We start from the raw sequence: 24,696 nt of genomic DNA on the forward strand, positions 1-24,696 counted from the left end.
TAATAAATACGTTTATAAAATAATTAGCTGTATCTGTTTGCAATGATAATGTAAAACACACTGTACTTATAGTTTAGCATTTCCGATATTTAATTTATTTTTGAATTTTAAAATATAAGAAAAACAATTTTTTAAATAAAGTTTTACGCATTTATATCTGCAACTTTAGATAATACAAAGATATAAGAATCCACCAAAAAAGTTAATTAATAATAATTAAAATCAAGAAAAAATATAAGTTTCTTTCGAAGTAAGGAAACTTGTAAAAAGTCAGGTACACGATCACGTGACGCCCGTCTCCCCACTTTGCGTAACCAAATGGTCGAGGTTGAAATAAAACCCCAGAAGAAGTAAAAACAAACATTGGCGCGTGTATAGGACAATAAACTTGAACGGGAGCAAAGATGAGACATGACACCATGTAATTTATGCTAATTACTTTCTAATATTAAAAAATTAAAATCTTCAATAAATTATAATTAAATTAATTTTTTGACTGAGTTCGACTAGAAGCATATTGAAAAGCTAGATTAAAGTGAAAATAGCGGTTTTTCGATGCTAAATATTTACAAATTAATTTTTTAATTTGGTGCCGGATTGACCGCAGCTGTTCGAATGCGCATGTGCGTGGCGAGTTTTATAGTTTCTGCCGAAATGGAACACGAAGGACACCATTAGAATGCAGAAAACCATGGTGCATGCCAAATATATAAGCACCCACTTAAAACCAAACTTTTGTCTTTGTCTAAAGATTGTCTCTACAGAAGTTATTAATATTTAGGATATTAGTTTAAAATCTTGTATTTCCCGGCACGAGATTCGCTCGATCTTTAATTTTACAGAGTGCTAGAAAGATACAAGCTTTGAAATGAGTGTCCTACAACATTTTATTTAATAACAACAGTACAAATCAAATTTATTATCACTCAACAATTATTATTTTCGGTTTTTCTACGGTAGTCAAAAACGAGTAATGTCATCGTTTAAGCTAAAGAATAGCAGGCAGTTGGGAAGAAATTTGCTTAGCAACTTACTTCAGAAAGTATTGGATTCTATACGATTTTCCATTGCTAAAACATGAGTTTCTACTGTTAGTATTAAATAAAATCTATTTCTTTCTTTTGTCCACTGTGCTTAAATAAATACAAATGCTAAAAATAATGCTGTATAAAAATCACTCTTAACGCCGAACTAGAAGTGTACTTATGTCTTAATGCAGCATGGTTATATCGAAGCGCCACAGAGATCAGTATTTCACAAGGATACAAGCAAGGAGAACCCACGTGCAAATTCCTACAGCATGTGCAGAGTATCAAGCTTTGGGAAGCTCCTCATTTTGTTAGTCTATATAAATGTAGTACACTACATGTGTATACGACAGTGCCTTATCATGTTGCGCATGGTCCATAAGGCATACGGGGACGTGCTGGTCGCTATTTCGCTCCTGAGTGCATTTACAAAAAAAAAAATTCACATGGGAAGTGAAAAAAGCTAAAAAAGTGCGTTTTTCTTAGAAAAAGCTAAAAAAGAGAGGAGCTATGAAAAAAAGCTAAAAAAGAGAGGAGCTATGAAAAAAAGCTAAAAAAGAGAGTCACTTTAAGCCCTGCATACAGAACTAGAACTACAAATGAATATGTCAGTACTGAGTCAACATATGTGTTGATTGCTTTAAATGCATGTTTTGCATTCAGCAGTATTGTTGGTATTAAGTTTAATCTACTGTTGTATTCTTCTGTTAATCTTTGTTTTGTTTATGTGTTCTGTGAGTTTGGCCTGTTGGAATCCTAAATATCTCAGATTTCATCCACAGATTCAATGATTTCTCCATTTCCAAGTACAAAATCAGTTTTTTTTAGTGTGAAGTGTTTTGCATTTATGTAGGCCAAACTCTTTCATTTTCAATGGAGTAAGTGTGTCTAACACCTAATAGGCAATTTCACTTGTGTGAACATGTAGTTTTACATCATCCATGTACACAAGTTGAGATAATATGCATTGTGTTTGCTGATGAATCTAAGTTTAGTACTGTTTAACTTATTGGATAGTGGGATTAAGGCCAGACAAAATTATTATTATTAAGAAAAATTTTATGAAAAATTTCTAATCATCAGTTAAGTACAAATTAGAAAATTTAATAATACCTGGTGTCCCTGTACATGGCACAATTGCTTTGTCAAGAGCATCAATATCAAAACTAACATGTAATGGTACATTACCACTGAAAATATAAAACAAGTATATATCTATTTAAAATATAATAAAATAAAATTTGACAAAAAATATGAATTATATAATTTATGAAATTAGAAGTATTGTTGAAATCTCCAAAATTAAAATTATTAAAATTCTATAATACTGCAATTTCATGTAGATAACCTGCAGGTTGTGTGTTTAAAAGACAACTTGAAAATAGGTAAAGGTTATGCACTCGGGTAGGTTGTATGCTGATTTTAAATTGCACTTATGAATGAACTGATGAACTTTTCTCGAGTCTACTAAAAAGCATCTTTATAAAATGTGAATAATTCTTTCACACCACAGACACATTCACTTGCCATTTTTCCTGAAATCAATGAAACATATATTCATATGTCTTTGATTCTCTCTCATTCATTTTCTGTACATTCAATCTATGCCTTAATTGATATCGCTAGATATTCCTACATGAATCTGCATCTTGAAAGCTGATAATTACCAGAAATTTATCTCCCATCTGTGTAATAATAATAATTCAGAAAACTGACAGTTTAGATACACAGAGCAATATTTGTTATACTAATAAACCATAAACATATTGCTTTTTTCACTGCTATAAAATGAACTTTGATGATTAAAATAATTATATTTATTTAAAATGATAGCTATATTTCTGTTTTGTTTACATACAATAATATTCTAACATTTTGCTAATAAAATCATAACTAATAATGTATCACTAAAATTTTGAATTTATTTACTTTATTTTTTAAACTGAACAGTGTAGAAATCAGTTTTATAATTTATTAATTGAGGTGATATTTATATAAAATTTGAAATATTATGAAATAACTTTAGAGTTAGAAAACTATTAAAATACATTTTCACGTAATATTTTCTACACAGTGATAGGCTAAATAAAACATAATTTCACATTCCATTAAATGGTCTAATCATTAAAATCCAAGTCTTCACCATAAAAGGAAGCATTTTGTATGATATTGCTTAATTTCTGTCTCTCTACTTTATTATTTAATATATTATTCTATATTTTATTTATAATGAAAATAAAGTCAAATATAAAATAATTTTAATTTTTTTCATATTTAAATGTCTTAATTTTAATCTTAGTTCACACAGTAAGTGAATTGCTGACAGAAAGCAGAGTGAATATTGTTTTGGCAGCAATATCCTTTCTGATAAGCTTTTCTGTTTTACAAACTTCAAATGCATTTTATCATGTTTAAATTTTTCCCTGCAAAAACCCTCAACACTAGTCACAAAGTCACAATGTCAAATTCCTCAAAATGAAATAAAAAATATATAAACACACAGAACTTCCTAGAAGGATATACTTTCTAATTATATTCTCATAAATATTATAATTAATTTTGAAATATTTTCTCTATTTATTTATTGAAAAGCATATGCATAAAAAACTTATTGTTATCAGCTGCCATTTGTATATGATTGAGTGCTATTTTCACAAAGTGAAAACAGCAGTGAGAATCAAATTTACTTTGTAAAAATAAATCACAATATCTTCCAACATAATTACTGGTGTTAATGAACACACTTGACAAACCTTTATGTTTGGTAATGTTTAAAATTTGTGAAACGAACATTTTCGACCTCACTTGAGGACTGCTTCAGGTTAAATTGAGAAGGAATTCCAAACTTAGAATGCCTTGTATCAAACAACTTCAAATGTTAAATTTTAAAATAAAATTGGAACATGGTTATTAACTGTATTTATCAGTTGCAAGAGTGTGCCATCTGTGTGTAAATACATAGGGTGTCCCATGTAAGTCTATTAATTGTGGGACTGGTATAACTGTAAATAATACACACTTGGAACATCAGCAACCTCTTGTTTCTTACATATATAGCACCAGGCATACGATAATGTGTTGCTGTCCTTAAAGTTGATATATCTACTCGCCAGGCTGGCCTTGTATATTTCAAGGGGCCTCGAGAGCCCTGATGTGATCCGTGTGAAAGGCCCTTTTTATCAACTTGGCATTGGACAGGTCCATGTGAACTTCTGGGTCAGTGGCATAGGTGGATAGGGCAGTGGTGTATCCTGCGTGGTCTATGTTGTATTTGTGCTCATGGACACTCTGAGGTTTGGTGGAGTTGACGTACACCAAGTCTCATCTAAACCTGTTGTCCTTCACTGGGACACTGTACACACCCAGAGCCCTGAGAATGTCAGACTTGTCTTTTGCATTGCACAACGTATATATAGAGGGGGACCTTTCGTAGGCCAATTTGGTGCCTGTTCTGGCTGCAATTTCTTTATACAAGGCATGAAGTTATTGGTTGTACTCAACCATAGTGCATCTGGTTCCGGGGTCCCGATTCTGATTTCTGTCGTGAGCCCTTTGGGTACTGGGGGTGCCATACAAGGTGTTCTAAGTTTGGAATTTCTTCTCAACTTAACCAGAAGCAGACCTCGAGTGAGTCTGAAAACGTTTGTTTCACAAATTTTAAACTTTACCGCACATAAAGGTTTGTTGAGTGTGTTCAAAAATAAATCATTTTTACATTCTGCTTTTACTTTTGCTAACAAACATTAGAATAAGTATAAGCATAGATTTTTTTACAGTGAATAAAAACAAGTGAATAGGTTTCAAAGTAATGTCATTGGACATTAAATTCAAGAATTAAATAGCTTATTTGAACAATTATCATTATAAATTTTATTATTTGATAAATGTAACAAAGGATTTTTAAAAAATTGGTCATTAAGTCAATTGTCATTTGTATCTTTGATACAGATTACGTTTCCTCTCAATGTTGTTTTTTTATTTTATAATTATGTGTACAATGTACAATACAGTACAATGAAGTGAAATAAAAGAAAAACATTTTAATGCTTGATAGTACCTTCTAAACTGCATAGTAAGTAATCATGCTTTTAAAACATTGTGGGGAAGTACTCAATCTTTAGAGTATTCCCCGTGCAAGAACAAAACAAAAAGAAACTTCAAAGAAATAAATCACACACTCTATGACTTCAATGCAAGGAACTTAAAGTTTATTTTAGTCCTTCCAATCACTACTCTGTCCCTTAGCTATAACAGACACTAAAACAAAGGAAACAACACACAAAACACAATCTCGCAACTCTGTCGTCTACACGTCCTCACTCCCTTTCTTTCTTCCGAAAAAGTCATCCTTCCCTTGAGCATGCGCGATCTCCCTCTCTTCCTCCTTGATCCAGGTTTTTCGGTTGTCATCGAGAATGCATATCCCTTCTTTTCCCAGTAGCCCACCCAAGGAGTTGGTTACGCAATAGAACACGTGATCTTCAGACCACAAATCTCTCCTTCTCCCATTAACTTTTACAACAACAAACGGTAAGCTTTTACACTATGAGGGCCCATCCCTCCTTTACTAAGTGACTGGTTACGAGCCGGTTACGCAACAGAACATGTGGTCTTCAGAACACAAAATGTTCCAAAGGCATGAGATTGCAAGACGGAGTGGGCTGTGTAGCATTTTTATTTCTGTTTCACAAATTTTCTGTAAGGTATATGACAGTGCAGATTACCCAAATAAATTTAAATGCACTGTAATTTTAAGAATTAAAATATTTCATTTTTATGAAATATTGAAACTGAGAAAAAGCAAATAAACTAACTTGTTTTTAAAAATTGAAGTCAATTTGAAATTTCAGTGAAGTGAAATATTATTCATATTTTAAAAGATTTCATATCCAAAAAATTTCATTTAATTTTAATTAAAGTTTGATTCATATTAAACACAACTGCATGTAAATAAATTAAATATATAAACCAGTAAGTTCATTAAAATAATTTTAAAGATTAATGGAGATTATCTATATCTACAATTGACTGAAAAAGTGAATATCTGTATAATAATAGTACACCCATGTGCAACATGAAAGCACTCTAAAATCTTTAGTTATATAAAATTTTTGTTCCTAAAAGTAAGTTTCACGTGTGCTTCTTTAAGATTAGTTGAACTGTTTTAGTAAAACATGTTAAATACAGTAATTGATTTTACCAAGGCAAAATCCAAGTACTATAGACGCTTGAGTTCAAACTAAAATTTAGTGTACAGGGTCTGGGGCCATTGAGCAGAGCCAGATTTCTAAATAGGCAAAGTAGGCCTGAACTTAGAGCAGCAGATTTAGAAGTGCTGCAAAATTGGCAAGCATAGTATAAGAATGTCACAAAAAATTCCAAATATTAAAGTCTGTATAATCAATCACCTGATGTTCTCTATAGCAATTTTTTGCTCACATCCAATGATCCAAATATTACAATATTTATAATTAATTATTAAGTTGTCTAAATAAAAATGCTGATTCAGATAATTGAATTACATCAGATAGATAGCTTTGACTACTTATAAACATACACCAATCTGAATGGTGTAACTTAAAACAAAATGTACCAGTTTAATAAAATGTATCATTTTCATATTTAAAAAATTAAGCAAAATTTGGTACATTTTCATTTAATAGTCTGTAATTAAAGTATAAGGTAGCCTAAATGTAAAAGTTTCTAACACTATGTCAAAAAAGTAGCATTATAGAAATTTCTAGCCTTTGCCTACAGAGCAAAAGTGTAATCTGGCCTTGCCATCAAGAGTGGAGAGATGGGAGTTTTTACCCAGGCCTAGAGAAAACTTTGGGACTTTTCCTTAGTGGTTCCTATCCCTATAATTTAATGTTATTTTTAATAAAACGGCGAGAACACAGATCGGTGTTATATGTACATTTTCTTATCGCATGCACTTTCGACGAACCTATAGTTGTTGTCATCAGGCGAATACGGAAATTTACTAAAAACAAACAGAAATAATCAATGAAGAACAGAATGCTTAAAATTCAAATTAAAACTTTTGTCAAAACTATTAAGAACACGTAACAAATATTCAAATGTGTTCGAAATTGAACAAGCAGTAAGCTCCATGATTTGCAAAGCAGCGCATGCATGGATCCAGGCTCACACTAGACGTATGCTGGAGGATGCTAATAGTTGCTTAATCGCTTGTACAGCATGATCCATACACTGGGCAGGTCAAGAGTAGGAGTGTTGCATGCATCCAAGGTGGTAGTAAGAAGAGATTCCCATATGAAAACGCATTTCCAATTTTTACAGCTCTTGAGCATACAACACTCCTACTCTCGACTTGCCCAGTGTATGGGTCATGCTGTACAAGTGATTAAGCAACTATTAGCATCCTCCAGCATATGTATAGTGTGAGCCTGGATCCATGCATGCACTGCTTTGCACATCATGGAGCTTACTGCTAGTTCAATTTCAAACATATTTGAATATTTATTATGTGTTCTTAACAATTTTGACAAAAGTTTTAATAACAATTAAAAGACAGTCGTCCCAAAAATTAGACAATCACCATTTTTTTATTTTCCTTTAGTGTTCCAGAACCAGATCAGACAGCCAGACCTTTCTTTATAGGCTACTTAGCTGCCCTTTCTAAAAAACTTCCTCATCATCAACCATTCCTCATCATAAAAATTCATCAAAAGTGCTTGCGATAAGAAAACAAACATAACACAGATCTCAGTGTATTCTCTATTTTATTATACAGTATGTGATCAATGGGATGATTTTCATGCCAAAATGTTATTTTTATTAACAGAAAATAAAATCTTTAAAACTCCTTTTTATCAACAAAGAAACACTCAGCATATTTCACTTATTCAAGAAGGGGGGAAAACAAAAGGAGCTCACGAAGGTGTCCTTTTTTTTTATTTTTTTAACAAGCTCTTGACAACCCTGTCAGGATCCAATGTATTCTTATTACTTTTTTTTTAAATCTGACTTTTCAAATATCTATTTTGCAATTTTCTTAAAATGAATGCCTTTAAATCTGTCATAATGTCATTCCAAATCTGTAATACATTAGCAAGAAAATAATACATTTCTTGGATATTTTATTCTTAAAAATGTTCATTCATTGCCAATATTTTATTATAAAATATAATTTCTTTTGTATTTTTAAATTTTACAAGCATGGAAATTTTAAATAAGAAATAATTAAACCAGTCTAAAAATTGATAAAATATTATTCTTAATAATTAATAAATATTAAGTATTATTTAATATGGTTAAATCAATATCACTCTGGAAATATGCAATGAGTTAACTGATTCACTAAATATGTATTCATTTTGATATTCCTATTAATTTTAATCAGGAAAACAATTATTTAATGATTTTAAAAATTTAAAAATATATTTACACATACTGAGGATTAATATTTTCTAAAGCCATATGAATGACATTGTATATTCCTAATTTATCAACTTCTCTCATAGTGTAGTATTTTATGCTTAGATTTTGAAGAAATTCTCTATAAAAAAAAAAATAATAATAATAATCATTATTGTAATCATTATACAGTACTAAAATATTTTTAAAACACAATTTAAAAATCATTACATAAAAACTTATTAAGTTGCAATTAAAATAATAAAATGTTAAAAATATCAAATATTGACAACATTGATTTAAAATTATTTTATATACGTGGTACGATCCAAAAGTTTGGGGACTGCAGTAATCTATGACAACAAAAGCATGTATTTGAAGTTACAGTGTATGAAATGGATTCTACCAAATCACCTCTACGTGTTCGGGTTAATTTCACCCATGTCATGTGATTAAACCGCAAGCGCTGCTGTTTTTTTCCGGAGATAGTTACCTTTGTTCTGCGAAGTAATAAAAGTGGAGTTTCAAGAACAACCTCCAACATTAAATTTTGTCAGCGTTTAGGTAAAACACCTACAGAGATTTTAAAATTGCTAAGAAAGGTGTACGGTGATTCTACCATGGCGAAGTCGAAATGTTGGAAGTTGTTCTTGAAACTCCAATTTTATTATGTCGCAGAACAAAGGTAACTATCTCCGGAAAAAAAAAAGCAGCGCTTGTGGTTTAATCACATGACATGGGTGAAATTAACCTGAACACGTAGAGGTGGTTTGGTAGAATCCATTTCATACAATAATACATGCATAATAATTCAAATACATGCTTTTGTTGTCATAGATTACTGCAGTCCCTGAACTTTTGGATCGTACCACATACATATTAGTAAACAATATGTTTGGCATAAAATTATTTGTTATAAATTCTGTCTTGTTCTGATTTAAAAGTATTTAATGTTGCAAACCTAACCGCTTTGCTGGAGTTCACCCTTATTTACAAATTACTTTCTAGCACTTTCAGACAATCAAATCCATTGTCAGGAGACATATAATTGAATTAATGATCTAAGCAGTTTTGTTGGTAAGGATCGAAATACCTCATCCCTACTAAGACTACTACTTCACACTGTAGATTGTTGATGTTACATCTGCTTGTAGTGCAGACTTAGGAGGCAGCAACTAACTAAATTTATTTGTTCATCCCTTAACAATGGACTTGGTTGTCCAAAAGTGCTAAAGAGTAATTTGTAAATAAAAGTGAACTGAAGCAAAGAGTTTGTTTTTTGTTATTTCATTAAAAAGTTGGAGTTGTTTTCACATTAATTAATTAAAATTATGGCATATCCTAAAGTTCAATGTGGCTGCATTAAAAGCATAAACTATAAAATTATTAATGCTAATTATTTCTTTATTTTTAAAATAACAAAAATCTGTTTTGTTGAGCTCATTCTAAATAATAGTTTTCCAAGCACTTGTAACCAAGAGCATCATTAGAAGACACACAAATGAATCAGCTTGGTAACAAAGTTGTCTAAATTTATTTAGATAATGTTTGGATGTTGTACAATCTATGACCATTGACACCCATTCCTAACTACTGTACCTCTTGACATCTTCCATTCTTAGTAGGGATGGGGTAGTTAGGAGTCTATTATCTGAAAATGGATGCAGTTTAAACTGGAAGCAATTGCAGACCAATGCTGACCCTCAGGATAAACTGGACTGAGATTGGACTGCTTGATCAAGACAGAAAAAAAAGCAATTTAGATATGTGAAGAAGATTAAATGGATTTATAAGCATCAGCTACCTATTTATAAGCACCACTTAATAATGTATAGAGGATGTTTTCAAAAACAATTCAAGTTCAGAAAACAATTTTTTACTATGAGAGGTGTTTGAATTGTTTGCTAAAAGTCATAAATGCAAATTTGCTAAGGACATGTTCAAAATTTGATAAGATCTGTTTGGATGCTGTGTAATAAAGTTCAACAAGCTACCAAAAGGCTAATTGCCAAGAAAGAAGCTGCCCAACAAATCCAGCTGCAGCAATTCAGTTAGTGTCTTAATTAAAAATGTCAGAAAAAAGATGAAAATAATTTGTTTATTACACTATCAAAGGGAAAATACTAACAATTATCCAAAGAACACATTATCACAAAGCTATGAGATCACTTTTATTATTAAAGACTTTGTTTGGACTTCAGTATTTATTAATATTAAAAGACTATTTTTTTTTCTGGAGTTTCGTCTTCATGTCGTGTTATATTCCCCCTGTAGAGTAATGTCTGCAGGGATAGACAAAAAAAAAAAAAAAAACGATGAACAAGTCGGCTTAACAAATTTTCGGCATTTAATTTAGTACTGTTTTAATACAATATCGATAATAACATACGCTCACCTTTCTCGGATTATCGGGGAAGTTCGCGACAAAATAAAGGAAACAAAAAATGGGGCAACGGATAGCGCGTAACAAAGAGACAAGGGGAACTTACAAACTAAAATAACTCGCGACAATTTTACACCGCGTACAGGAAACAAATAAAGACACTAATCTGTTTGGATGAGTCCTCTATCAGTCGTTGGTCTCTTGGCTATCTTTCTTCTCCACTGTTACGTTGAAATCGGTTGGATGCAAACAGATTTCTTTTCGATCTCGTCTTCTTTCCTCTCTCCTACTTCTCTCACTCGGCGCCTCGGTCTTCTGTCTACACGTGGCTAACACACCGCAACCAACAGCCAAAAAGTACTGTTACACGTGGATCCTGACCTTTTATACAGTCCCGGCCGGATATCCTCCTCACGCGACCTCTACTGGCCAATATGGCTTGCCAACGTGGGGTAAACAGGAAAGGTGACACCACGAGCAAAAACGAGGGGGTGAAGGGAAAAACCGGAACAACAAAAAAATAGTCGCGAAGCACTACATATCTCCCCTCGGAAGACGTCAACTGCCGTTGTGTAAACGACGGAAGTCAATTTGCCGGTGACGTAAGTTGTACCGTTCCCTGTGCGCATCCTCTCCCTCAACGTCCTTGCCTGGCCGAATGTTATTGATACCAGGTGTTTTCCCTTTACTGATCCCAGGTGGCCTAACCCACCTACTTCCCTGGACTTCCTCCTCTTCTTCCGTCTCAGGCTCTCGCAGTTTCCTCTTGTTCCTGTTTGGCCTACTCGTACTGCCCCTTCTCGATTCAACGTGTCCATAGCAGATCTTTAATCGATCCACATGGACCGTTTCTCTATCTTTAAAATTACACCCTTCTATGCAGTATGTCGTAGGGTTTACGATTTTAATAATACGGAATGGTCCTTTGTACTTCTCGGAGAATTTACTCTTCTTCATGCCCCCTTTTCTCAGCCACACCTTTTGCCCTACCCCAAATCTCTCCAAGCTACAGCCTTTATTACTATATTCTCTTCTACCCCTGTTAAACAGTTCAGCGCGCATTCTTGCCCCTTCCCTCAACGTGCGAAGCTTCGTAATCAGAAATGCTCTACGCTCATCGGTCGTCTCCTCCCTTACAGGGTACTCAAAGTTAGGCATGCGGGGATCCATTCCGTACAGGAGGAAGGCAGGCGATTCATTAGTGGCAGAGTGGTTGGAGTTGTTGTACGCAAAGCATGCAGGGTATATCATCTCGTCCCAATCAGCTCCCCCCCTCTCTGTGGACTTAGCTATCATCTCCACTAGCGACCTGTTGACTCTCTCGCACAACCCATTGGCACACGGCCTATACGCCGTGGTGATATTTCTTTTAATCCCCAGTCACCTACAACAATCTGCAAACAATGAAGATAGAAAATTCGTTCCCCTGTCGGATATTATTACTTCGGGTGCACCATAGCGGCAAATTATCCTATCAAATATGGCGTTACTAACTGACCACGCGGTTTGGTCTTTTAGTGGACAGGTCTCAACAAATCTTGTAAATATGTCGATCATGACAAGTAGGAACCTGTTCCCTTGGCTTGTTGTGTTCATGGGTCCTACTATGTCGACCGCAATTTTCTGAAAGGGTGCATTAGCGATCTCATTTCCTTGGAACGGGGCCTTTCCCTTGTGTACGTTGTGCTTCTGGCACCTTTCGCAAGCTTTAACTACCTCCTCGACTTTCCTCTTTAAATTACATATATAATAGCGCCTCTCAATGTTTCTCATTGTTTTCTTCATGCCCCAGTGCCCTAACATTTCATTGGTGTGTATAGCTTTAATTAAGTCAGCGGCAATACTCTCTCCCACACACACTTGGTCCGTTCGCTGATCACGAGTGCTAATGTAACCTAATTTATATAAACAATCATCCACAACCATGTATTTTGATGACTCACCGCTCACGCCCTGACTCGCTTGGGCTCTAAGCAAATCTCTTTTAATGGGACCAAAGAATTCATCCTTATCTTGTGATGTTTTTATGTCGTACTTATCGGGAGCTATGTGGCTTGGGGGGCCCGTGTCCATGCGGTAAATCTCATTAACATTTCTCGACAGAAAATCGGCTACCTTATTATCCACGCCACTCACATGTTGCACTTCAACGTCGTAGTCGGTCAGTTCCATCGCCCATCTAATTAAGCGTTTGCTCCCGTTCTGAATATTACTAAGGAAGACAAGAGGCTTGTGGTCGGATAGGATCACGGTCTTCTGCCCCAAAATTAAAAATCTAAAGTGCCTTAGGGCTAGTATTATCGCCAAGCACTCCTTCTCTATGGTCGAATAATTAACCTCGGCTCCCTGGAACCTTCTGCTAAAATAACCAATCGGCACCAGCCCACCTTCCCTTCGTTGTTCAAGCACCGCTGCCGCAGATCGCTCCGACGCGTCGGTGTGCAAGAAAAAGGATTCTTCAAAGTTAGGATGTGCCAAAATGGGAGGTTTAGATATTGCTTCCTTCAATTTCTCGAATGCGCATTGACATTCTGGACCCCACACAAACCTCTTCCCCTTTTTTGTTAGCTGTGTTAGGGGTTCTGCAATTTTAGCAAATGATGGTATAAAGGTACGGAAGAACCCCACCAATCCGAGGAAGCTACGCACCCCTTTCACACTCTTGGGAGGTTTCACCATACTGATAGAGTCGATATTACCCGGATCAGGGCGTACACCCTCTACATTAATTATGTGGCCGAGGTATCGCACCTCCTCGGCTAGTGTCTGGCACTTCCTTGGGTTAAGCTTAAGCCCCTCTTTATGCAGTGTGTTAATTATGCGATCTATTAATTCCAAGTGGTCTTCTAGGGTAGCCGAAAACAGAACTATATCATCTTGGAATACAAAACAACTGTTTCCCACGAACCTTGCCAGAATCTTAGTCATTACATACTGAAAGTACCTGCCACTGTTTTTCCCCCCTTGTGGCATCCGACACAGCTGGTACTTTCCCCAAGGAGTTGAAAAGGCAAAAACATGCCTCACCTTGGGGTCTAACGAGATCTGGAAGTAACCAGCTTTCAGGTCAAGGACCGAGAAATATTTATTACCGTTTAACTGGGACAAGATGTCATCTATCCGGGCCATGGGAAACACTTGTGTTTTTGTCAGTTCGTTCACTTTCCTCAGGTCTAGGGTAACCCGGATCTCCCCGGAATTCTTAGGGACCACGTGTATCGGGGAGTTCCACTCGGACGAACTCTCTTCGCATATCCCCGCCTTTAGAAATTCGTCAACCTGCTTCTTGAGGCCAGGTAGATAGTTGTACGGGATGCGATACTGCCTAACGTTAATGGGACGTTCGGAGATTAGATCGATGGAATGCACGTAACGCTTCGTACCGGATAGCTCGACCACCTCGTCGGCAATGGCATCTGGGTATTTCTTTAGTATCCCTACTACTTTATCTCTAACACCATTATCTAAGTGGTCCAATCCCCACGCCTCCACTTTATAACTCACTTCCCTATTAACGTTGATAGAGAAATCGTCTCCCCCCCTCAGTCTCTCGGCCCTAATGCTCGAGATAATTGCAGACAGTAACCCGGGGTGTTCTCTAATGACATCCATACCTAAAATCAAGTCGTACTCCGTTCCGATAGGGAAGCTTATGCTAGGAACCTTCACACTCATCCCATACTCCTTGCCCATCTTGCATTCGATGGCGACTGCCTCCTCGCTCTTAAGTACGATCCCTGACATTCCCTTGATGCGTGAGTCATTCTGCGTGATCCCTCCTACGTTCGACTTCTTAATTGTGTCAACTAAATCATCCCTTATGACCGTCCTCTCTGCTCCCGTGTCGACCAAGCATACAACTTTATAGCCCAACATTGACCCTTCAACAACAGGCAAGCCCCGTTCCAATATCCTTACAATTGAGGTCAGCTCTAACTTCACGTGCTGGCCATTTGTCTGACCCTCCAAATGGCCCACCATCAGTTTAAATTTTTGTCCTTTTTACAATTTCTTGCTAGGTGTCCCCTTTCACCACACGAGTAACACCTTCTCTCGTGTCTTTCTCTTCTCCCGAATTCCCCACTTCCCTTAACGCATTCGACCAAAGAGGCGACCGACTCGTTTAACGCCCAAACTTGATTTTCGAGGCTTGCTATTCGGCTATTAACCTTATCCTCTCTGTCAGTGAGTACCTGTTCTGAGTTGGTACACACTTCGCTTGCGATCCCCCTCTTCCCGCAAGCTGCTTCAATTTCCTCCTCTTCTTCTGCTCTCTGAATGGCCTGGTCCAATGTTTCTGGCCGGCTCTGAATCACTTGTCTCCGAATGTCGAAAGCTAGTCCCTTCATGAAACAATCTTTCACCGCATTATCGCGCAGGGTGGAAAAATTTCCATTTCGAGCTACCGCTTGCGAAAACAATGATTTGATGCGGATACCGTATTCGCAAACCTTTTCTCCCCTTTTTTGCGTCATTTTCAATACTTGGTCGAAGGGGTCCTGCTCCCTATCCCTCCGGCCGAAGCACTTTATGAGCCCCTCCTTAATTTCTTCATAACGAGTGACCCCTTGGTCCCTCAGATCGAAAAATACCGATAGCGGTTCCCCCTTAAGCCGAGCTTGGACCACTGTCACCTTGACGGTTTCCTCCCAACTAGCTAACGATGCCACGTTTTCCACAGTCTGGAAGAACCTGTGGACATCCAAAATATCTCCGGGCAGGTTGGAGTAGCACGGAATCATCCCCATGAACCCGGTAACAATTGGGACGTTACATATTTCTCCTGTTGATCCACTAACCTCATTAGTTTCCATCACAAATAGGGGAGGTGGCCAACGACAATTTAATTACACCGCACGAGTGAATTCTTCTTACACCCGGAATAGAGGAAGGGTGAGCAAGCCGGGCCGACTTTACACAAACTATCCTGTCGCGGACGCCAATGTTATATTCCCCCTGTAGAGTAATGTCTGCAGGAATAGACAAAAAAAAAAAAAAAAAAACGATGAACAAGTCGGCTTAACAAATTTTCGGCATTTAATTTAGTACTGTTTTAATACAATATTGATAATAACATACGCTCACCTTTCTCGGATTATCGGGGAAGTCCGCGACAAAATAAAGGAAACAAAAAATGGGGCAACGGATAGCGCGTAACAAAGAGACAAGGGGAACTTACAAACTAAAATAACTCGCGACAATTTTACACCGCGTACAGGAAACAAATAAAGACACTAATCTGTTTGGATGAGTCCTCTATCAGTCGTTGGTCTCTTGGCTATCTTTCTTCTCCACTGTTACGTTGAAATCGGTTGGATGCAAACAGATTTCTTTTCGATCTCGTCTTCTTTCCTCTCTCCTACTTCTCTCACTCGGCGCCTCGGTCTTCTGTCTACACGTGGCTAACACACCGCAACCAACAGCCAAAAAGTACTGTTACACGTGGATCCTGACCTTTTATACAGTCCCGGCCGGATATCCTCCTCACGCGACCTCTACTGGCCAATATGGCTTGCCAACGTGGGGTAAACAGGAAAGGTGACACCACGAGCAAAAACGAGGGGGTGAAGGGAAAAACCGGAACAACAAAAAAATAGTCGCGAAGCACTACACATGTCTTCTTTACTGCTTTGATCATTTAAAACGATATTGAAGGCAAAGAATTTTCTAAGAATCCTATCCTGATGCTGTTGACTAAAGTTAAAGCCATTCAGAATTCTCCGGGCTTTCCATCTTGCCTCTTTTTCAGAATACTGGCAAGATAAGGTTTACCATGACTGTTTGGCTTTCCAAATATGCATCAGGTCAGTTGTAAAAAAAAAAAAAAAAACCACTTTTCACTAACTGAAAAATAAAAGAAACATTGGTATCTTTCGTTAAAAGTCTCACTTCAAAGGAACTCTTATGTTATTGATGATTCATATAATGTAGTTGCTGAACATGTTCAGCAACTACATTATATGAACCAGCAACTATTGATGCATTGAGATGTAATCTTTTACAGTGCTTGATTATAAAAACCTGTATCCTCCTTTAAAGCAGGAAGTTATTATCTATACACTCTCACAGTGAGATGATGAAAGACTGGAATCAAATACCTTTGGAGTATGTATACATCATTTATTCTTCATACTCTGTTCGGCACTAACTTTTATACACAATCGAAAGAAGTGTCTATCAGTTCACCCATTACTGAACAGTTTGCTAAACTCTGCTTGATTTTTGCCAAGGCTGTGGCTGTCAATGTCTTTAGCAAATATATCAATGCAATATTTTGTTACATTGATGACTTTCTTATAGTTTGGAATGACCATAAGGCACAAAGATTTTGTTTGACAGATTAATCTGAACATTGGTCTCTCCCTGAAAACTGACCAGTTCATGAAACTTCAGTGCATTATCTTGATTTTATCATAAGAATTAAAGGATTCCATCAGAACTGTCATGTATAAAAAACCTTCGGCTGTACAATCTTACACCCACCTTCATTCTCATGACACACTTAAGTACAAAATTGCAGCTTTTTTTTCTCTTTTGCATTGAGCTTTTCTGTGTTCATACAGTTTTGCAAGTCAGCAGTTGTATAAGAATTATAGATATAGCAGAATCTTTTGGCCTTCCTTGCCAGCTTATCCACAACCTGTTCAATATCATCAAGCATCAAATTTTCTACATTACAGAGAGCACACCTGAGGACACAAGCTTTTAATATCAATACTATGGGACTAGGATCCTCTTTAAGCATTTCACAGACAAAGGTGTCAATGATTACTTATGACTTCATTTAAATTATAGAGCCTTTTTTTAAAAAATGTTGAAGTGAAATATACAAAATTCCAGTCAAATAATAAGAATAATAATAATTTTTTACCTGGATAGCACTTGCTGTACTCTTCAAACCAAATTAAGAGAGCAAAAGAATTTAAAGAAAGAACAAGCATCAACAGTCCTGGCCAAAGAGTTTTAAACCAACCTACATGCAACCCCCTGTTGACAAGAACTGGAGATTGGTCATTCTGATAGGGAGTAATCTCACGTCCAATAAGGCAAAGACTTACTATAGCGATGTCCGTCCTTTCTCTGCTGAACAAATGAAGAGAAAGTAATGAATTGGATTCATGAGTATGGTTACTTTCATATCTCTGATCACAGTCTTAAAGTTGACTATTTCTTCCTGATATACTTTGCTCATTACCTAACTCTCCCTTGAAAATACTTACTTTTATCAGCTCTTCCCTTTTTCAGATTTTTAATTTGGGTCTAATTTTTAAGAATACTATGTGCATTTTATTTACAATAACCCAGTAGTTATTTTATTTTGCTTTGCTTTATTTTTATTCTTTATTTTATTACTATTATAATTATTGTATTAATGCTTGTTTTCTTTATTTTAATAAATGTTGACTTTTACATTTAAAACTGATGTTTTTATACTTGGCTGTTTTTGAATCAAAACAAAAATTATGTCATTGTTTTTAAAATTGTTTGCACATTTGAATTTCCTCTTAAATGTTTAATGGAAATTTACAAATGTTCTTATTTGAATGTTATAGGGTGTATGATGGGACAGAGAAGCCTCAAAAATGTTTAACCAATACAAAAGCTTTGATTCCTTTAACCAGTTTAGCATTTGTCTTTTTTTTTTGATGCTCTCTTAGAATCAATATATTCTGAAACTAGTAATTGTGTGTGAGATGTTACTCAATTTTATATGAAATAGACAATCCAATGAATACATTTATAATCATAACAGAATATATTTGACAAAAATTGCTCAAATAATACACCAGACAAGTAATGTTATGCAACAATCTTAATGACCTGATGAGAGTTAATTTCTTCTTAAAATTAATGTTTGCTTAAAAAAAAAAGAAAAAATTAAAAAAAACGGTAGATAGAATAGAATAGTAAGAAAAAATATTCTTCAAATAGTGATGGGCTACCTGTACAGAGATTTAAAGCTACTTAATTTCTTTCAAATTGACAAAACAGCCTTCTCTTTCCTTTGCCCTTACTTGACTTCTTTTCTAACACAGTCCTAAGATTCCTCAAGAATAATTCCAAATCTCTCTCTACACTTCTTTCTCCACTCCTTCCATTTCCTTTCTCCTTCTCTGTTTTTTCTCCAATCACTGGCTTTTCTCTCCTTCTCTCTGCTGTTGATGAGTATAATTTGAGCCAAAATTTCCCCGCAAGTGCCAACCACAAAGACAAAGGGATAGGTCATGACAAGGAAGAAAACTAAAGACATATCTAAAGTTACAAAAATAATAGTAAAATAAAAAGTATATGGCAGGTGATCATTTTTACAGAAATGAAAAATACTTGGAATAACATGTCACCTAGTAAAAATATAAATTCAACATTTTAAATGAAATAAATACAACAGATTTTTCTAAAATTACAGCAGCACATTTGGAAAAAGTTTTCATTACAAACTATGTCTATGTACTGTAATTTTTATTTTTCTTTATTTTATATTAGTTTATCAATGTATTTTCATTACTGTTCTATTTACTTCTGACTTTTATTCTTAACGATCTACTGCATTATATATATTTAATCATTGTAGCATAGTCTTCATAGTTTTTTACAGTCATATTTAAAATTTATTTTATTATTTTATTAGTTAGAAGTATAACCAATGTTAACTTCTCCCACATCCACTTCATATCACCTTCTCATTGTTCAAGTACATTTCCTTCTGTCAAGTTGTAGCTGCATTTTACTTTGATATACATACTCTTACTATTTATTAACTGAATAACTTATCAGTTTTTAAGCATCTACACAATCTTCATTGTAGCAATGACCATTTACAATAAAAATAACTTCCCTGACAGAATCACTTTTAACAATATTAAAATTAAACTTATGTTGTTTCATGTTAAATACTTTTGAGAGCTTGATATACTTATCATCAGAATGTTCAAAATTACAATTATAAGGAATTAAATTCAGAAACAGTTAAACTTTTTCCAAAAATTTCTCCTTCAAGAATTAAATCTTTAAAAACATTATATTCTGCCATTTATTTTGAACCAGTTGTTCATTTTTTGAATATTTATACACATATGGATGTGCTGACCAATCAGATCTTTTTGTGCTTTTAATTTAATAAACAATCAATATCTATATGTCCTTGATGTTGAGTAAATCTTTCCTGATATATTTTATCTAATATTCTGAGCGCTTCAGTGTCTAATTGTATCAGTTTGAGTTTGTCTCATTTAACTTTTGTTTGATTATTTAGAGCAGTAGTTGCCAACCTTTGACCTCATGGACCACTAAATTCACAATTCTGAATCCCATGGATCACTATCATGAATTTTTTTAAACAATACAAAACATCTATAGAATAATAATCATAGAAGTTCCATTTACTTTATTAATACAAACTTTACTTGTTTAATTATAACAAATCAGTGTAAAATTTGTCGCTGCTTGTTTGAAATAAATTTAAGGATTCTTGACTCAATTTTTACTAATAAATACCATTACATATAAGATTAAATATATCTTCCACCGCCCTGTCAACATATGCCATGGACTCCAATGTAAGAGCCAACTTAAATAACACCAGTCTCATAAAAAAATCATTCAAAATAGACTACATCAGGGCCTTGGAAACCCTTGAGATTTACAAAGCAACCAAATTGGGGAATTGTATTAATTTCAAAGATAGTAACATAATATCTTATGTGTGGTGCTACACTTGTGATGAGCATCCACATTGGTAGTTATATATTATTCCTTGGAAGATAGAAGTCTTTCATAATAATGATGTGGTTTGTCTAGTAAATTATTTCAAAATCTTTGATCGTTACTACATACTGGAGAAAATTAATTTTTGTATTCAAAAAATGTTCTATATTCTTAACATTCCATTTTTGCAAATGACAAAGAACCTGATGAACATCTTGGTTAAAGATCGAAAACGTCAGTTCAGTGACTATATTCATTTTGTATTGGAAACCTAAAGATTGTGGAAGATATATTTGATTCTTGACTTTTTTCTATGATGGACAACAGTTGCACTCACAACATTATTTATTGTTAATTATTTAATGATCTATTGACATTATTATTTATTGATAACAGTCATTTCATATTTGGTATAGATTCAAATAAAAAAATCCCACTAAATGAGAATAAGTTACCAAGCATTTTGCATAACCTTGAGTTGAACAATGTCCAAATTTCTCCATGGACCACCAAAATTTTCTTGCAGACAATCAGTAATCCATGAACTGCTGATTTAGAGCATGCTCTAACAGTGTTGTGATTTTACTACTTTCTCATAAAAATTGATGTTAGACATTAGTGAGGTTGAGGCCTAAGTTTTCAATGCGAAAACGTGTAAGTTGGACATTTGGTGCTGCTTTCCTGTAAGCCTAGAAGTTTGGCAATGGCCTTTGGAATGTCAAGCATGATTCCACTGACTTTCCAATGCCATTGCCAAACTTCTAGGCTTATAGGAAAGCAGCACCAAATGTCCGACTTACACGTTTTTGCATTGAAACTTCGACCTCAACCTTGCTATTTTGTCTAGACAAAAATCCACTTATCTTGTTTATCTTGACCTCCAACAGACTTTTGATTCTGAACTACCCTCTTATTTGCTTGATATCTTGTCTGATTACTTTGATATACATCTTCTTACTATTAATTAGCTGAATAACTATGTCCTTTACTGTTAGGACAAAATTGAAAGTCATTTAGTTTTTCTCCTCGTGTGGAATTTCACAAGGTCTAGTCCTGAGTAGTCACTTTTTCATTTGTTACACAGTTTCATTTTGGCTACTATTATAGTTTTGTATGCCAATGATTTAAAACTTTAATCCCACAATCTTACAAATAAATATTAACTTACTTAGTAGTGTTTTTACAGCTTATAATTTAAGAATTAACTTAGATAACACTGTCATGATGTTATTCCTTCTTTGTAACCTTGTATCCTTTTCCTTTTATTTAAATGGCAAATCTATTAATTACATTAATCAGATCAATGATTTAGGCACTAATTTTGATTAACTGTTTACTTTTAGTAAACATACTAGAAAAAAATTGTTGAAAGTTTGGCAATCAAGCAAAGTTTATTATGGCATTGTCACCACTTACCAGATTGTTGTTTTTTAGAGCTTTATTTTTCAAAAAATTAATTCAGTTGGTTGTCTAATGCCTGTCAGTTTGGGCTACTGCTGTTCTATATTTTCACCAAAAAGTTAGAGATACTCTCAACAAGCTCTAAATTTGTATACACAAACTTTCTAACTTAAGGATCATAGATAATGAGGCTGCCAGATCCAGACTGGGTCTCCTAGCTTAGTCAAAATATTCATCATATTTATTTAATCATTCTCCAAACATTTTCATGGCATCCTATATACTGACAAATTGAACTTGACAGTTCCTATTCATGTTACTCACAATATGCACATTGCTCTTTGTAATTTTTGTCTTTGATATCTCCAAAAGGTCCTTATTTTACTGCACAGTCACCAAAGTCAGACAAATCACAGATCTCCTGTTTTATGATTTCTCTCATATTAAAGCTCTCTATTATCATTTAGCTTATTGTTTAAATTGAAAGTTCTAATTTATACTTTTCCAGCTGTTATGCCTTAATAATATGAAAAACTATTTGAATCATGTCAAATTTGACCCTTCAGTTTTTTTCTGCATATCTTGACATTTTAAGACCCTAAACCCAAAAAGAAATAAAAGAAAAAGGTAAAAAATTCTGTGTGCATATGCATATTGGCATCTATTTCATTTAATATCTCAGGATGGGGTAAAGATTAAGAAATAAAATTTGGCATAGTAACTTGTATACAAGAGGCATTGATGCTATTAAATTTTGGTGGTTTATGGTCAAGGGAGTGGATAGATAGAGGGTGATCATGTGCCATATCTTGATTGGGGTCAGACTTAATGTAAATTTTACTTGTTATTAGCATTTATAATTCTTTATAAAACTCATCACAACCCTCAAAATTAAGACTTTTGCCTTTTTATAATTAATAATATAAAACTTACTTTTAAAATAAAATTTGATAACGGTTGGGAAAGTTATAAAAAAAATTCAGCAATGAGTTTCATAACTTTTATGCTTTTTGCACTTTTAATCTTACTATTCACACTTCTTAATTTTGAGTGCATATATATGTTTAATTTTTTATTGTCCTTTATTGTGTTTTAATGGAATTTTTATTTATTTATGTTATTGTGTTAGTTGGAGCATAAACATGCACCACAGTCGCTTTAGCATGTCCATGGGTAAAGCAAGCTGTAATAACCCAATCACTGAAGGGCCATCCAAGTAGTACTTTCATCGCTCGTTTACTCAGAATAAGACCTACTCCACATTCGTGCCTCTCTTCATGGCCTGGATACAGAATGGTCTTGGCATCACTACTGATTCGACTGTTTGTCGTCCATCTAACCTCACTGACATCAAGGATGTCCAACCAGTTTTCATCAAATGTGCATAACAGCTGAGCGAGTCTTCCACTCTGATATAGGGTACACACATTCCATGTTCCAATTTTTGTAATATTTTTGGCAGAAAAGATTGTTTCCAACATTAGACACCATTTTCAGTTTCCTCTAATGCAGTCATATTACTCAGAGCCAAAGTTCCACTCATTTGATCAAAATTTCTGTTTATTCTTGCTGTTTCCATAGCACTCATAATTTTTACAGGGACAGGTTGCTAATCCGACGCCAAATCCTTCTTTTGCATTCAGGCTCAAACAGTTATTAGCTAATGAAGCCTAAAATTTTAACCATTTATTTTAAAAGTTTTATGTGGGGTGGTCCCAGAGGATTGAAGAAGGGGCGCTATAGTCAAAATTCCAGAGAGGAGATATCTACGAGTGTACCAACTGGTGAGGTATCATCCTCCTTTCTGTGCCTGGAAAGGCATTTTATGTGGTCCTCCTTTGACACCTGTGGATTGTTGTCAATCAGCGCTTGCGGGAGGAGCAAGCTGGGTTTCACTGCGGAACATCGTGCAGAAAGTAGATCTTCTACCATCACAATATCATCGAACAATGCATTGAGTATTGACACCCATTGGCCATCAATTTCATTGATTTCAAGAAGGCTTTTGACAGTGTTCACCACGAGTCCCTCTGGTGGATCTTGCAATTATATGGCATACCGACAAACTTTGTCACCATTTTTGAGGCCTTATACTTGCATTTGAGTTGTTGAGTCAAGACTAAAGAAGATCATACAGACTTATTTGAAATTACAACAGAAGTCAAGCAGGGTTGTGTCCAGTCTCCTTTCCTCTTCCTCATTGCCCTTCATTATGTCATGTGGCAGGCAGAAGAGTCTGGTGCGTGCATTGGGGCTGGCATCCACTGGTCTGACTAGGACCGTCTTAGAGATTTGGTTTTTGCTGACGATGTCATCCTATTAGAGGAAAGTGAGACAATACTACAGCACGTCATGGCTGCATTGGGTCGGGAAGCACACAAAATTGACCTCGGAATAAATGTTATGAATTTGAAAATTTTGCATGTATGTAACACTGCCCAAACATAGGGAGTAATTGTCAAAGCACAACAATTGGAAGAGGTGGAGAGATTTACTCACTTAGGTAGTGTTATTTCCCAAAATGGTGCTGCAGAAATTGATGTGAAGTGCCACATCAGAAAAGCAGTGACAGTCTTTGTTAGAATCAATGATCAAAATTATTGTTAAATGCTATACGACATTGTTACGTACAACGCGTTGTGTTGCGGTGATGTTTTCTAAACATTCTTCCATTACATAATAAAAGGTTGGTGGTGCTGTTGACCCTCAGGGAGCCGTTAGAGATGGTGACCTCGTTTCACTCTCCCCTTTTCAGCACTGACCTTCTGTGAGTCAAGACAGTGTAATCTTTGTTTCTTT

At 35.0% G+C, this 24,696-nt stretch overlaps 1 protein-coding gene across 2 annotated transcripts in view; it reads right to left on the reverse strand.

Moving 5' to 3' along the window:
* LOC136978336 (arginase-1-like) overlaps positions 1 to 24,696 on the reverse strand; it is a 62,022-nt gene that overhangs the window by 5,803 nt on the left and 31,523 nt on the right. For both annotated transcript variants that reach the window (XM_067274046.1, XM_067274053.1), the window contains exons 8-9: positions 8,446 to 8,550; positions 2,142 to 2,218 (exon numbers count right to left, since the gene is read on the reverse strand). In XM_067274046.1, coding sequence (XP_067130147.1) covers positions 2,142 to 2,218; positions 8,446 to 8,550 — 182 coding nt within the window. The remainder of the gene's footprint in view (positions 1 to 2,141; positions 2,219 to 8,445; positions 8,551 to 24,696) is intronic.

This window comes from Centruroides vittatus, unplaced genomic scaffold (assembly GCF_030686945.1).
Source record: "Centruroides vittatus isolate TY-2023 unplaced genomic scaffold, ASM3068694v2 contig_1146, whole genome shotgun sequence".
Taxonomy (NCBI): Eukaryota; Metazoa; Arthropoda; class Arachnida; order Scorpiones; family Buthidae; genus Centruroides; species Centruroides vittatus.